At 40.2% G+C, this 15,158-nt stretch overlaps 1 protein-coding gene across 3 annotated transcripts in view; it reads right to left on the bottom strand.

Annotated features, from left to right (window-relative positions):
* Positions 1-2,982: 2,982 nt before the first annotated feature.
* NAP1L1 (nucleosome assembly protein 1 like 1) overlaps positions 2,983-15,158 on the bottom strand; it is a 35,026-nt gene continuing 22,850 nt past the window's right edge. For 2 of the 3 annotated variants that reach the window (XM_074169005.1, XM_074169004.1), the window contains exons 8-15: positions 14,962-15,033; positions 14,163-14,302; positions 11,421-11,566; positions 11,313-11,332; positions 7,015-7,137; positions 5,966-5,998; positions 5,521-5,571; positions 2,983-3,814 (exon numbers count right to left, since the gene is read on the bottom strand). In XM_074169005.1, coding sequence (XP_074025106.1) covers positions 3,779-3,814; positions 5,521-5,571; positions 5,966-5,998; positions 7,015-7,137; positions 11,313-11,332; positions 11,421-11,566; positions 14,163-14,302; positions 14,962-15,033 — 621 coding nt within the window. In that variant the 3' untranslated portion in view covers positions 2,983-3,778. The remainder of the gene's footprint in view (positions 3,815-5,520; positions 5,572-5,965; positions 5,999-7,014; positions 7,138-11,312; positions 11,333-11,420; positions 11,567-14,162; positions 14,303-14,961; positions 15,034-15,158) is intronic. The other variant, XM_074169006.1, reaches the window with a different exon arrangement.

Below are 15,158 nucleotides of genomic sequence, written 5' to 3'. Positions count from 1 at the left end.
ATCCATTTGTATACAAGTTCCCTATCAATTTCCTAATCAGATCTACAACAATGGGCCTTAAAACAGGAAAAATTTAAGCACCAGTTTGAAGGCAATGATGAACACATTTGATTCCTGCACTGTTCCATATTCTGCTGGTTGTTGGTTTTTTTGGTGTTTTTTTTTTTTTTTTTCCATTTAGCAAGTAAAAACTTGTCAAAATTAGAATATCTGCTATATAGCTTGGGAAAAATCAGTTCCAAGAATCCAAGTTTATGAAGCTAATTTAGCTGTAAGATGTAAGAAGTGTTGCTATGCCTGGTGTTTAAGTAACCCAAGGTAACATTTCTAACTGCACCTGACATCACCCTTCTCCAGAAAGTAAAACTTAATAAAGCTAAGCTTAAATCTGGTCTACTACTTTATTTTAGGATACTGTATTATTTTTTTTTTTCCACCATTAACAAAGTTTTCCTGTCTGGTATAACTAATTTAATCTAATCTACATTTGCTGAAAGTGTAAAATTAAAAAGAAACATCCCTCTCCATCAAGCATAATCTCTGAGCAACCTTCCCTCTCATCCAAAGTCTCAGCTAATTCTCCTACCTCTTTCCTCACCAACCCCACAGTTTTCCCCTGAGATAATCTCTTCAATGCAGCAACCAAAACTGGACAGAAGACATCATTTACACAGGTTTAAATTTTGGTGCAGTACTGCAACAACTGACCAAGAAATCCTATTTCAGTCACATGTTTTCCTAGCCTGAACTTGTTAACAAGGAGACTTTTTCACAAGATTCTGTGATTTTTCCCTCAAATACTAATTGAACAGTTTTCTATACACCTGGTATAAATCCATGAGAAGTGAAAAGAATGAGTCACAATACTCCATCAATGTTGAAAGTTTAATGTTCCTGCCACATACTGCCTTCCAGAATTGCTAAACAAGAGTGTCGTTGATCACAAAACTATGTTAAGCACCAAAACAGTTTTTATTTAACCGATGCCAGAAGAACTAGCACCTCAATTTGTATGACTATATCCTTCCCTTTGCTGCTGTCTGGAAAGCACAAGAACTGCCGATTTAGAACTAGCAAGTCAATTTAGAGAGAAGCTTACCAAAATCTGTCAACAGAGGTAGATTCATGGCTCTGGATCTTGCAGGCTGCAGGTGAGCTTTGACATCTACCAACTACCCTTTATAAATATTGTATCCCATTGTACAATATGAAGATATTAATGAGAAAGCAATCAAAACACAAGCCAAATTGCTCAAAAACAGTGACTTCTGAAACTCTTTGGATAACTTTTAACAGTGCTTTCTCTTTTTAAGATGCAGTTGCCTGATGCTGTTAGTAAAAATGGGCTAGATCTAAGTAAGGACTTCAGAGACTTCTCATGTCCAAAAGTATGAGCCCCAAAGCCTTGTATTAATGACTGCTCAAGCTCAGAATGTACCATCAGTTTGGTCTCCACACACCCTGAAGTTTAAGTTTCAACTTAACCCTGGGAGACATTCAGAGACAACACCAAGCGAAACCCACACACCTAGCAGGGTCAGTGCATATTCTGTCAAATAAGCATATTCTGTCAGGATTTCTATCACAAGAACACAAACACATCTACTTAAACACACAGCTAACAGTGAGTGCAATGTTAATCTTTCATTACTGTATATTTTCCTATGCATTACCTAAAAAGCACCTAAGAGCACAGCTTTGACAGTACTGTTTTATATAGAGCTATAGATTACAAGAGCTCCTTCTCCCAAATCCATTAATACCTGGAGAGGAGAAAGATGAAGCCTGACAGGGGCTCTGAAATGAAACAATGAGGTATTTAAGCCTTCAAGGAATTAAAAAAAAAAAACACACACAAAAAAAACCACCAACCAAAAAACAGTTTAGTCTGAGAACACTAGACCTTCTTTCTCCCATGGAGGACTGAGAATTCAGAAGGGCACTTGGGATAAGCTTCATTCTGTATTACTTATCCTCCAGCAAGAGACATATTAGAGAAACTCTTCTACCAGCCCCATCCTCACATGGCTGTTGCCTTCTGCTTGCCCTGCTCTTTTCAAACCTTTAACCCTTTATGGCTAACTCAGTATATCAGTGGCAAGAAAAAAAAAGCAAGAGTAGCTACTGCAGAAATAGATCCACGGGTAGGCTGGACACTTCTTTCCAACCCTATGAGGACCTTCCCCTCCCTCAAAAAGTTATCTGGTTACTTAGAAGATCAGAACTCCTGTAGTTATGTGAAGGACAAGACCGCACAGAGTACAGTAGCATCTTACTGACTGGGTGTCCTGGTTTGAGGTAGAACAAAACCAATTTTCTTTCCAGTAATCATTTTTCAGCTAAGTCTCTTTTAACTGACTGTACTCTTGGAAATTAACTCAAATGGAAGACATCGGTTGATAGTCTCTTCAAGCTAAGTGCATTCAAATCCACATCTCAAGAGCACCTCCACTGACAGGCTAGAGGCAGGGTCAGCATGAGGAAGACCTTCTAGCCCATACGTGTCAACTGACAATGAACATCCAATATGGACAAAGTATGAACCAGAACGTGCAAACATAAACACAGTGAACAGAACATTAGGTGAAGAGAGAGGAATTCCTTGGGGTTTGTTTCCTTCTCTGCAGATGCTTCATACAGTGAGTACCAACTAGAATACAGCTAAGTGTTCTAGCACTCCCTTAGGCTGTAGGGCAGATTTTGTTCAGGGCAACCTAAAAACAGACTGCAAATCCAAGGCACCTTTCTTGGCTCCAGATTTTATACTAGTAACTGATACTTTAGAGTCAGGCACAGCAATACCAAAGTTCTTTATCAGATCTAGCCCCACTTCTAAAAACTTGTCTTTTTCAAAATGGCAGTGTTGACCAATCACTGAAACATCTAGCTCGGATTCACAAGTATCACACTGGAAGTGGAAACTACGGATCAAACTTTCCAAACTATCATGTTTGTTTTTAAAATGCTATGCAATTTACTTTTCAGTAACTCTCAACTTTTATTTCTAGTAGAAAGTGAACTGCAGCATGAAAGATATGCCTCACCAGTTTACACATGCAGATACACACATCATAATAAAACAAGACTAGCTTCTGAAAATACTAGGTTTTATTCACACCCCAGTGGTAAACAATAACCTTAATATGATGACTAGGTTTCTTTTGTAGATCACTATGTCACATAAAATACAAAACCCATAGCATAAACAAGCTGACAGTTATGAATGTTTAATGTGGTCTCGTTGGAAATTAAACAAGTTATACTAGTTCTTCTCAAGTAGTCAAATTCAAAACGCATCATCTCCTAGTTAGTACAAGTCACTGCCATTTCTATAACAAAGTAATGAAGGCACAGCTAGTGCAAGCAGACTTAAACCCGTTCAAACTACTAGGCTGAAAAATACTTTGGTTGGTTCTTCAGGAGAGAGTTTTCTCTAAACAAATATTGGTCTCAGTTAACAGTTCTGATAAATCTTCACAGCTGCAGTCTAATAGCTACATGACAAAGACTTCACAAGAACCAAACTATGTAGCAATGAATTAACATTCATGCTTTAGGGGATTTACTGCATTCTACATATTGGCAGAAAATTATACTGTTAAAATGCTAGGTAGATTGAACCTACATTTTAAACTGGTTCTTATGTGTTTGATTTCTTTTTTTTAACAAATTGGTTACTTAATTCTACCAAGATACAAAACATAAGGCTGTAAGTAACTAATAGTTGTGTTTAGGCTATTACAGTGCAGGTAATCCTCAAGGCCACATACACACTGCTTCACTGCTGCTTGCATTCTGCTGGATTTTGATCCTTCTGTTGAGAAAAAAAAGGAAATAATCAGTTTATAGGTATCAGTGTTTTTAAAGAACTACTAATATTGCTAAGCATACTTTCTCAAGTTCCAGTAGAGATACTTCTTTCATCTTTTCCCTTAAACTAATTGCTTAGTATTAGTAGTACTGCTGTCTTTGGACATAGCAACATCCACAATGCATTTATTTTGGCTTTATTAGGGAACAGGTATATGAACCAGAACAAAAAAAAAAAAAAAAATCTGAATTAGTGTGGTGGGATATTCTGAAAGACACCAAAACTAGAAAAAAGGAGGAGAGTTATGCATGATAACAAACAACACGGCTCAGAAGAAGCACCTGGGCCTTCTACACAGTTTGAGGCAAAAGAAGCTTCCTGTGGTAACAAGGGCACAGCCTTGCTCCAGAAACCACTGCAGAGCAGTGCAACAAAACACCAAATCATGGCGCATTCTTAACACTCTGGAAACATCGTTTGCAATAAATTCCAGTTGTTAGAAAATTCCAACGTGGAAAATTTATTCTGTTACATTGAAGCAGACAACCAACAGTATCTCACAGCAACATGGGAATTTAAGGAAAAGGCTTTCTGGGGGCAGAGTTCAGTTTTAAGTTTTACTCCATTACCTGGGTCCAGATAGCTAGTCTAGGACCACAGCGCTTTAAGAAATTCAGCTGGCTTTCAGCCCATGATCAGCTTACAACTCTTTATTCTTGTGTCAATACACTATAGTACCACTACTGTCTCTAGTGTTCTGAAACTGAGCATATAGTCTTGCCCTTTCTCAGTTCTGTTCAGCCTAGAACAGCAATCTGAAGTAGTGGAAATAAGCCCATCTTGCAGCTGTTTCATTTTGATTCCAACGCTTTCTTTAATAGGAAGCAATTTGAATACAGATGAATCATCACCAACAGGTTGTAAATTTTGATTAGTAGTTCTATACCCTACAACTTTCTAGGTACAATGTTAATATGTAATTCTTTCAACAGCACTTTGATTGTAGCTCAAGCCATTCCTACTGAAAAATATGCTGCCTCCTCATTTGAAATTGCAAACACATTTTGCAGCAGACATTTTTTAGTTCACACAAGCTTCATTTTCAGGACTGCAACTTTCACCTACCACCATCAGATACTTTCAAATGGCCAAATGTGCCCTTCCCTCAGCCAGGAAAAAGCTATGAACTGAGTGGCTCCAAAACATTTTTCCAGCAAACTGAGCCTGGCTAGTCATTCATTTCCCCTTCCCATGGAATAAGAAAGCTGCCAGTTGCTCTTGGTTTTTCACATTTTAGTACTCGACTTTAGATGCATTCCTGAACCTTGACTTCTGCTACCTCAAGCAATAAAAGACTTGCTATTATCTACCCTGAAAAAGCCTCAGTTTTGTACTCTGCTGTGTGACAAGCTGTACCCAGCTTGTGACAAGTTTACACAGTTCTCTTCATGTCCTTACAACCATTATAGAACATTTTCATCATTAGCAGCAACTTGCTGCAAGACAAGTTTATAGAAACCCAAGCCTGACTAACTTCAGTGCTCAAAGCCAAAAGTTACTTTTACTGGGACTGAAACAGTCTCAGCCAAAACATACTCACCATAAGAACTATTGATTAAATACTTAAACTAAAAATCAAAATTTAGCCTACATAAAATATTAAGTATGTTTATGCATATCCAAGCTTTAAGGATTTTTTAATTCCTTACCTTTGGGTCATACTCAGGATCATTTTCTTCATCTGCTTCTTCCTCCCCCTCCTGAAAGAAAACACTTGTTTATATTTCTCCAGCTTATCCACGTTCAGCTTCCAGAGTCATTTTCAAGAAAATTAAGATTAAATTCTACTCCTAAATACTTTAATTACACTAAGTTATGCATATTGTATTAGTTTATCCTCCACAAAGCATATAATCTTTTGACATGAGTTGCAACTTGATTTGTAAGATACCTTAGGGTTGTCTTTGTTAGGGGTTGTTTTATTGTTTTTTTTCTCAAATATTCCCCCTAGATCCATAAAACAATGTGTTGTATCTTCCATTCATAAATAATAGTTAAACCTAGTGTCCAGAGCATTCAAAAACTAAAGGAACTCTGATTCCAGACAAACTACAAAAGGAAAACCACTTAAATCAAGGCCATCTGTCAACTTACCTCATCATCTGCCTCTTCACCTTCTTCATCATACTAAAAAAGAAAATAAATGGTTTTGAGAGTGCCACAAAGCCATAAATGGCTCAAGTACAACTCAAGTAGATGCTAGAGACCACACTGGATTGTGCTCTAAGAGAGCTTCCTATACCTGACAGATTTAAAAATGCGTTATACGTCAGCATGAACAATGTTCAATCTCTTAAACTATGCTCTGGGACAGAAAACTGTCTACCTTAAATTCCTTACATGAAATACTACAAGAGCTTAGACTGTGGTGACACTTCTGGCCAGTAGGGTGTCTCAAAGCCTAAGGCAATCTGTACAGTCAGTCACTTCACTCTTCCACTTCCCCAAGCCAAGGCTTTGAACTAAGGGCTAACATTTTACATTCTAAAAAAAATGAATTTTAAGGTATGAATTATCTTAGTCAAATCAGTCTGTCAAACTGTCCTTGTTTGTGCAGAGGCAGGGGAGAGAAAAATATTTAATATTTTATCCACAAAGTCTCAGGGTTTTATGGTTTGTTTTTCAAGCCTAGCTCCTTTAAAGCACTTAATTCAAGCTTTTGCAGAGCTTGCTTTGAGTATTTTGGCATGCTTTGAATGTGCTTATCTATATTTTAAGAGCGCCCTCCTGATCAGGCTTGAATCTCACAGAAATTGGTAGCCCAGTATCACTGTAAGCACAAAGAACAGTCTGAGCAACTAGATAAATAAGACTAATTAGTTTTCTGGCAGCTCATTGTAGTTGTACCAAAATATTTGGTGTGCCAAATGCCCCAGGAATGCTTCATACACAAAATTCAACTCAGACATCCCCTAAATGTTCAGCTTTTACCACTACTTTTACCACAAAACTCTGAAGCCACTACTTCAAAGATGAATTACCTTCATGCTGTTCTTTACTGAACACTCAGGAAGGTCAGCTGAAACTAATGTTGCTACATGCCATTCTGAGGATACCAACATTATAAAGGTCAGAAATCACTCAAAGTCTTTAAGCAACATTATTTCAAAGTTTTTAGCCTTTTAAAAGAACATTATACTTACATCATCATCATCATCTTCAATAGCTTCTCCTGTGAAGTACAATACTGATCGGGGGACTATACGTTCACGCAAGAAATGACCTATTTCAAAGTCTGCAGCAAGGATTGCCTCAGCATCATCATCCTGCATAAAACAACATTATTCCCTAAACCATGAACTGAATTTTTTTTTTTTAAACACAAAAACACAATTTGCACAGTCTTTGATGCGGTCAGATTTATAAAAATCCCCTGTGCTGACTCTTTTTTGGTTCAGGACTTGCTTTATAGCATTGAAATTGTGGAGTCAAGTTTTACACTTGAAATAGCCTACTTGCATTATGCAGTGGGTGGTTGCTTCTACAGTAACTTTAATTATACAAAATTCTGGAGTTTAAGTTTTATTCTTCCCCCACCTCCAAGTAAAAAAATTGATTTAATACTTACCATAGACTCAGTTCATATGCACACCACCTTTAAGAAGTAAAGGTGCACCCTCAGCAAGTTTGCCGACGACACCAAGCTCGGTGGCGCGGTCAACACACTGGAGGGAAGGGATGCCATCCAGAGGGACCTGGACAGGCTTGAGAGGTGGGCTTGTGCAAATCGCATGAAGTTCAGCCAAGCCAAGTGCAGGGTCCTGCACCTGGGACATGGCAATCCCAGGCACAAATACAGGTTGGGCGGAGAATGGCTGGAGAGCAGCCCTGAGGAGAAGGACTTGGGAGTGCTCGTGGATGAGAAGCTCAACATGAGCCAGCAGCACACACTGGCAGCCCAGAAAGCCAACCGGATTCTGGGCTGCATCAAGAGAAGTGTGGCCAGCAGACCGCGGGAGGTGATTCTACCCCTCTACTCTGCACTCATGAGACCCCACCTGGAACACTGTGTCCAGCTTTGGAGTCCTCAACATAGACAGGACATGGACCTGTTGGAACAGGTCCAGCGGAGGGCCACGAAGATGGAGCACCTCCCCTATGAAGACAGGCTGAGAGAGCTGGGGTTGTTCAGCCTGGAGAAGAGAAGGCTCCGGGGAGACCTCATAGCAGCCTATCAATATCTGAAGGGAGCCTACAGGAGAGCCGAAGAGGGACTCTTTGTCAGGAAGTGTAGCGACAGGACAAGGGGTAATGGTTTTAAATTGGAAGAGGGGAGATTTGGATTAGATACTAGGAAGAAATTCTTTATTGTGAGGGTGGTGAGGCACTGGAACAGGTTGCCCAGGGACGTTGTGGATGCCCCATCCCTGGAAGTGTTCAAGGCCAGGCTGGATGGGGCTTTGAGTAACCTGCTCTAGTAGGTGTCCCTGCCCACGGCAGGGGGGTTGGAACTCGATGATCTCCAAGGTCTCTTCCAACTCTAACCATTCTGTGATTCTATGATGCTAAACAATAGCCAGGTAAGCCTAATTAAAGATTTTACAGGCTGCTTCTGATTCCTACAGTGCATCGCCTCCATGATTCCCATTTAGCTGGCAGATCTTTAAGGATGCTCTCCATAGAGCACAAAAGATCTCAATCCCAACATGTAGGAAATTGGGTAAGGGAGGCAAGAAACCACCATGGTTGAGCTGGGACCTGCTGGTCAAACTAAGGGGTAAGATGGGGCTACACAGGAAATGGAAGAAGGGACAGGCAACCTGGGAAGAGTATAGGGATGTTGCCCGGCTGTGTAGGGATGAGGTCAGGGAGGCCAAGGCACAGCTAGAACTGGACTTGGCAAGGGACATAAAGAAAAACAAGAAAGGCTTCTACAGGTACATTAATCAGAAAAGGAAGGTTAAAGAAAATGTACCCCCCCTAATGAGCAGCAGTGGGGAACTTGTATCAGCGGAGGAGGAGAAGGCAGAAGTTCTCAATTTTTTTGCCTCAGTCTTCACTGGCAACCCCTCTCCTCCTAGCTCCCATGTTGATGGCCCACAAGTTGAGGATCCAGGTGACAAAGTCCATCCCACTATAACTGAAGACATAGTACGTGATCACCTAAGGAATCTAAAGATACACAAGTCCATGGGACCTGATGAAATCCATCCCAGAGTCCTGAAGGAACTGGCTGATGAAGTTGCAAAGCCACTTTCCATGATATTCGAAAAGTCATGGCAGTCAGGTGAAGTCCCTGCAGACTGGCAGAAAGGAAACATCACACCCATTTTTAAAAAGGGTAGAAAGGAGGACCCTGGGAACTACCGACCTGTCAGCCTCACCTCTGTGCCTGGGAAGATCATGGAGCAGATCCTTCTGGACGCCATGCTTGGGCACATGGAGGACAGGGGGATGATTCAGGACAGCCAACATGGCTTTACTAGGGGCAAGTCCTGCCTGACTAACCTAGTGGCCTTCTATGATGAAGTGACTAGGTCAGTAGACAAGGGACAACCTATGGATGTGATCTATCTGGACTTCTGTAAGGCCTTTGACACGGTTCCTCACAACATCCTGCTTGCCAAATTGGAGGGATACGGATTTGATGGGTGGACAGTTCAGTGGATAAGGAATTGGCTGAATGGTCGCACCCAGAGGGTGGTACTCAATGGCTTTAAGTCCAGATGGAGAGCAGTGACAAGTGGTGTCCCTCAAGGGTCCGTGCTGGGACCAGTACTGTTTAACATTTTTATCAAAGACATAGACAGAGGGATTGAGAGCACCATCACCAAGTTTGCAGATGACACCAAGCTGTGTGGTGTTGTCGATACGCCAGAGGGATGGGATGTCATTCAGAGGGACCTGGACAGGCTGGAGAGCTGGGCCCAGTTGAACCTCACGAGGTTCAACAAAAGCAAGTGCAGGATTCTGCACCTGGGAAGAAACAATCCTCAGTATAAATACAGACTGGGGGATGAGGTATTAGAAAGCAGCCCTGAGGAAAGGGACTTGGGGGTGCTGATGGATGAGAAGCTGGACATGAGCAGGCAGTGTGCTCTCGCAGCCCAGAAGGCCAATCACATCCTGGGCTGCATCAAAAGAAGTGTTGCCAGCAGATCCAGAGAGGTGATTCTGCCACTTTGCTCTGGTGAGACCTCACCTGGAGTACTGTGTGCAGGTCTGGAGCCCTCAATATAGAAAGGACGAGGACCTGATGGAGCAGGTCCAGAGGAGGGCCACCAAAATGATCAGGGGGTTGGAACACCTCTCCTATGAGGACAGGCTGAGGGAGTTGGGGTTGTTCAGCTTGGAGAAAAGGAGGCTCCGGGGAGACCTCATAGCGTCCTTCCAGTACCTGAGGGGGGCCTACAGGAAGGCTGGGGAGGGTCTGTTTACAAAGGCCTGCAGTGACAGGACGAGGGGCAATGGTTTTAAGTTGGAGAAGGGGAGATTTAGATTGGATATTAAGAAAAAGTTCTTTACCATGAGGGTGGTGGAACACTGGAACAGGTTGCCCAGGGAGGTGGTTGAGGCCCCTTCCCCTGAGATATTCAAGGTGAAGCTCGACGAGGCCCTGGGCAACCTGGTCTAGTTGGGGGTGTCCCTGCTGACTGCAGGGAGGTCAGACTAGATGACCTTTGGAGGTCCCTTCCGGCCTGGACCAATCTATGAATTAAGTAAACCATTGTGAAGCACATGAACACCTAAAAATGCTCTCCAATCTAATCCCAGGTTTTCACTCCTTTTGTTTAAACATCAACTATTCTACTGTCTTCCATCTACGATGCTATCTTCAATTCAACAAGCTTGATTTTTTTATTTTAACATTATGAACATACAGCTTTTGGTGTCCATGCCAACTGGAGTTCTAACAGCATGCTTCTGAAGACTTTAATCAGATTTCTCACTCAACCTTCACAATGTATTCAGCACTGTTAAGTGGTTTTGGTAGTCTTCCTCCTTACAAAAACATAGCCTATTACCACAGTTTTCTACTAGTAAGCACACAGAAGAGTGGGCTCTTGTAGTATTGTATTTTTGTTTTATTACTTTCTCCAAGAGTTAATGGCTTAAGAATTCTTTAACAGCGTAAAATACAAAACCAGATACATGCAGCCATTAGAGAAGATCATCCAAATAATGCCCAAAGGGAGAGACTTACACCACCCACTAGATCAAAGGTTAACAAAAAAAGATCACTACATTTGTACCACTGTTCAAAATTCACAACGTAACTTTCAGCAAGGATAAGCTGTTGAAGTTCACTAAACTGAACTCTATCATCCAACTCAAATACTCCTTCTAATAAAGAAAATGCAAATGCATGCTCACTTAAATGCAGAAACAGCTGAAGCTGTTTAACAAATTCCCAATTTCACCAAACACTTTGTATATAACAGCATGAACTCTCCTACTGGTGTTTCCCCTCCACCCCTTTATTTTAAATAAGCCAACTTACCAGGTCTCCACTTTCAGGAACTATAGGAAAAAAAAAAGAAACAAGAACGCGTGAGTGAAGTACATTCTACATTTAAAGTTAATGCAGATAAACTAATGTTAAGTTTACCTTCAGGAGGACTAAAAAAGTTGAAGAAAGAGTCATTGGAAATAGTTTTTGTCACTGTTCTAACTGTTCCACGACCCTTATGTTTCTGCTTCTTCTTAATGGTTTTCAAAGTAACATTCTTTCCTTTTTTCCAGTCTATCTGGCAACTGAGAGAAAAAAAAAAGAAAAGAAAGAAAACAGCTGCAGCTTAATATCATTCCACTTGTTACAGGTACCTACTAAGACTATCACAGTGACAAAGGATACAGCGAATATAAAATGTTAAGGTAGTATTTATTCACTGCTATCTTTTCATTAAACTTGAGAACAAAAGTAACAGGTTCATTGTAGGACTGGTTTTTTCATCCAGAAGTCTCTCCTTCCCCACTCAATCTCTGAAATACTAATTCTCATCTGCTACTAGTTTACTATCAAAGAACGGTCTCACATAATTTTTAGTGCTACCTATCCATTAAAGTAATGTCATATTTGGTCATGCTAGTATATGCCAAGGTTTACCACACCTACCATTGTAATCAATAATCCCTTAAAATAATACATCAAGAAGATGTGTAGTTTTTCATTGGCTTTTAGTTGTTTGTGGATTTTCTGCAGTTTTTTTTTTAAACTCTATCCTGCTAAATCATACCCACAGGCTTGTCTGACCCTCACACGGAATTCTTGGTATGTGTAAATGAAGAAGTCACACCAATAAGACCATCCACATATGCAGAAGTTTCTGATTAGATTCCTTTAAAGACTCAGAGGCAAGTTGTTTTGGGATAAGAAGAGACTGTCTTAGTTAAAACATAACAAGGACAAAATCATTTTCACAGAAGCAGAGAATCATCTTAGAGCAACCTCTGCCAGGATTTATGCTTTTCAAAAACAGTGCAAACTGGAGAAGACAAAACAGCTTCATCAAAGCTACTCAAGCATTAAAGACTAAATCCTACAGGACATTTGCAGAAATATATTACATTAAGTGTCTGGAAAATGAAGTGGTAAATAAAAGTCAGTATCACAAATTGCACAGTAACATATGGGTAAACCCAAACCTGACTATGCAGTGATAGGCCCTCAATTAGTTATAATCACTCAGAAAAGCAGTCAGAACATTAGAGACATTAACACAAAAGCAGCTGAACTGGTCATGATGCACAGAACCCTGATGTACTCATAAGGCTAATGATGTACAACTCAGGTTTCTCTTGTCCTCCTGTTCACAAGAAAAGAGACATGTACAGAAAGATTTAGTTTGAGGAATAACAGCTAATTTAGAACGAAAGACATCAGAGAAAGGAGTGTGACAAATCTTTAAAATCATGAGGAACCTGGAGTTAATAGGAGATAACTCTCTACATTTCTCAAATAGATCAACTGAAAGACACCGAGACAAACATGCAACAGTTACAAAACTAACTGGACAACTGCAATATAGAAAGTAAAATTGTAATAGACTTCCCAAAATGCTGCATGTCAAAAATACAAAAGGATTAAAAGAAGTGATCAAACAAGTTCTGAAAAAAACTCAAGGCATACAAAAAGATAATAACATCGATCTTCCAATTCAGCTTTAGTGATTACAGAAGAGTAGCTTTAGATGAATACTGATTAGATTTTTTATTTGTGTGCATATATAATAGATATACCATATATACTTTAAGGATGTTTTCCATAGAGGGCAGGAGCTCTCAATCACCATGTGTAAGCAGTCAGGAAAGGAAGGCAAAAGACCAGTATGGCTGAGTCGAGACCTGCCAGTCAAACTATAGGGCAAGAAGGAAATGCACAGGCAGTGGAAGCAGGGACCAGTATTCTGGGAAGAGTATAGGGACATTGCTCAGTTGCACAGGAATGAGGTCAGGAAGGCCAAGGCACAGCTGGAGCTTAACTTGGCAAGGGACACAAATAATAAGAAGGGCTTCTACAGATGTCAACCAGAAAATTAAGGGCAACAAAAGCATACACAACTTTTGAACACAACTCCTAACAACACATGAGAAGGCTGAGTTACTCAACAACTTTGCCTCAGTCTTCACTGCAGTCTCTCTAAACTGGAGAGATATGGATTTGATGAGTGGACTGTTTGGTGGATGAGGAATTGGTTGGATGGTCCCATCCAGAGGGTAGTGGTCAATGGCTCAATGTCCGGATAAAGACTGATGACAAGTGTCGTCCTCAGGGGTCTGTATCAGGACCAGTAATGTCTAGTATCTTCATCAATGACACAGTGGGATCAAGTGTACCCTCTGCAAGTTTGCCAATGACACCAAGATGAGTGGGTTCATTGACACACCTGAGTGACAAGATGCCATTCAGAGGGACCTGGACAAGCTTGAGAAATAGGCCCACGTGAATATCAAGTTCAACAAGGTCAAGTGCAAGGTCCTGTACCTGGGTCAAGGCAACCCCCAGTATCAATACAGGCTGGGAGATGTAGGGATTAAGAGCAGCCATGCCACGAAAGACTTGGGGGTACTCGTGGATGAAAAGTTGGACATGACCTGGCAATGTGTGCTCGCAGCCAATGTATGCCTGCTAAGCCTGTGTGCTTAGCAGCTTTCCAGCCTAAGCCTAGAAAGCCTTATAGTTATTGAAATACAATAATAAAAAAAAAAATCAAGTCAAACCCAGCTGTTTACAAGTTATTAGGCAGCAGTATCTTTCCAAGCAGCTTCCCAAAATGATGTAAGTCTACAGTTGGATAATGTTAAAGCAGAAACTGTTACATTGCCTTAGAAGTTATTTATTAGCACTTACCCTGTACAACCCATGATTTCCGGTCCATCAAAGGAAAAGGGATCAGAATCATCTGGCTCTGACCTCATTCTATACGTCTTTGTCAACACTTCATTTGTGAAGTAGTCATTTGGCTCAAAATGAAATTCTAAGGTGAAACTCTTAAAAAGAATTGCAGAGAGACCGCTTCAGCAATTTAGAAGTTAAAAGTATGTGTTGCTAAGTACTTAAAATTCAAACCCTAAAATACACATGCAACAGAACATATCCATCTCTACCAATATTGAAATGCTGCACATACGTAACTTATTCTGGAATTTGCTTCCCAAGTTGTACAATAAATCTTCAAATGTTTTTGTTTACCATGTTGATATTCTGCTTATTACTTAATATACTGCTTGCAGCAATGACAAGATCTTCTGGTGTGCAGCTTTTCTGGTACTAACATACAGAGGTAACTTCTAAATTTAAAATATTAAAACTTAGCAAGCTATCTGGTTTCTGACAAGGAAATTATACCCAATTATAACAGTTATACCAAAAGTACCTGAAGGTATCAAAACTTAATATCTGATGACTAAGTTTCACCTTTAAGGCCAAGTTATTAACTCACAAGAATTTGAAGGCTAAATGAAGTATAAATTCATTCACATGATACCACAAGATTAGTACTGATCCTTGTACTGTTTTTCAGAAGACAAGAAGCAGCTATGTATTTCTCATGATTGCCATAAGACCATTGGCTATCACAGACCACACTACTAATAAACAAATAAAAAAATATATAAAGATAACACAAAAGTAATCTTGTTTAACTAACCATAGGCTGTCCAACTTCTGAAAATTTCACTTTTATATCTTTTAAGTGCTTCAGGATAGGTTCATCATGTTCCTGTAAAGAAAACACAGCTTATTCCATTTTCATAACGTTAAACTGTGCACAGATTTAAGACCCTGCAGAGATAAAAAAGCCCTGTTTAGAATGAGTTTTACATAAAACAAGAACCTTATTGCAGC

The sequence above is a fragment of the Numenius arquata genome, chromosome 2 (genome assembly GCF_964106895.1).
Source record: "Numenius arquata chromosome 2, bNumArq3.hap1.1, whole genome shotgun sequence".
NCBI lineage: Eukaryota > Metazoa > Chordata > Aves > Charadriiformes > Scolopacidae > Numenius > Numenius arquata.
Note: the sequence above shows the minus strand (reverse complement) of the source record. Positions and strands in the feature narration are given on the sequence as shown.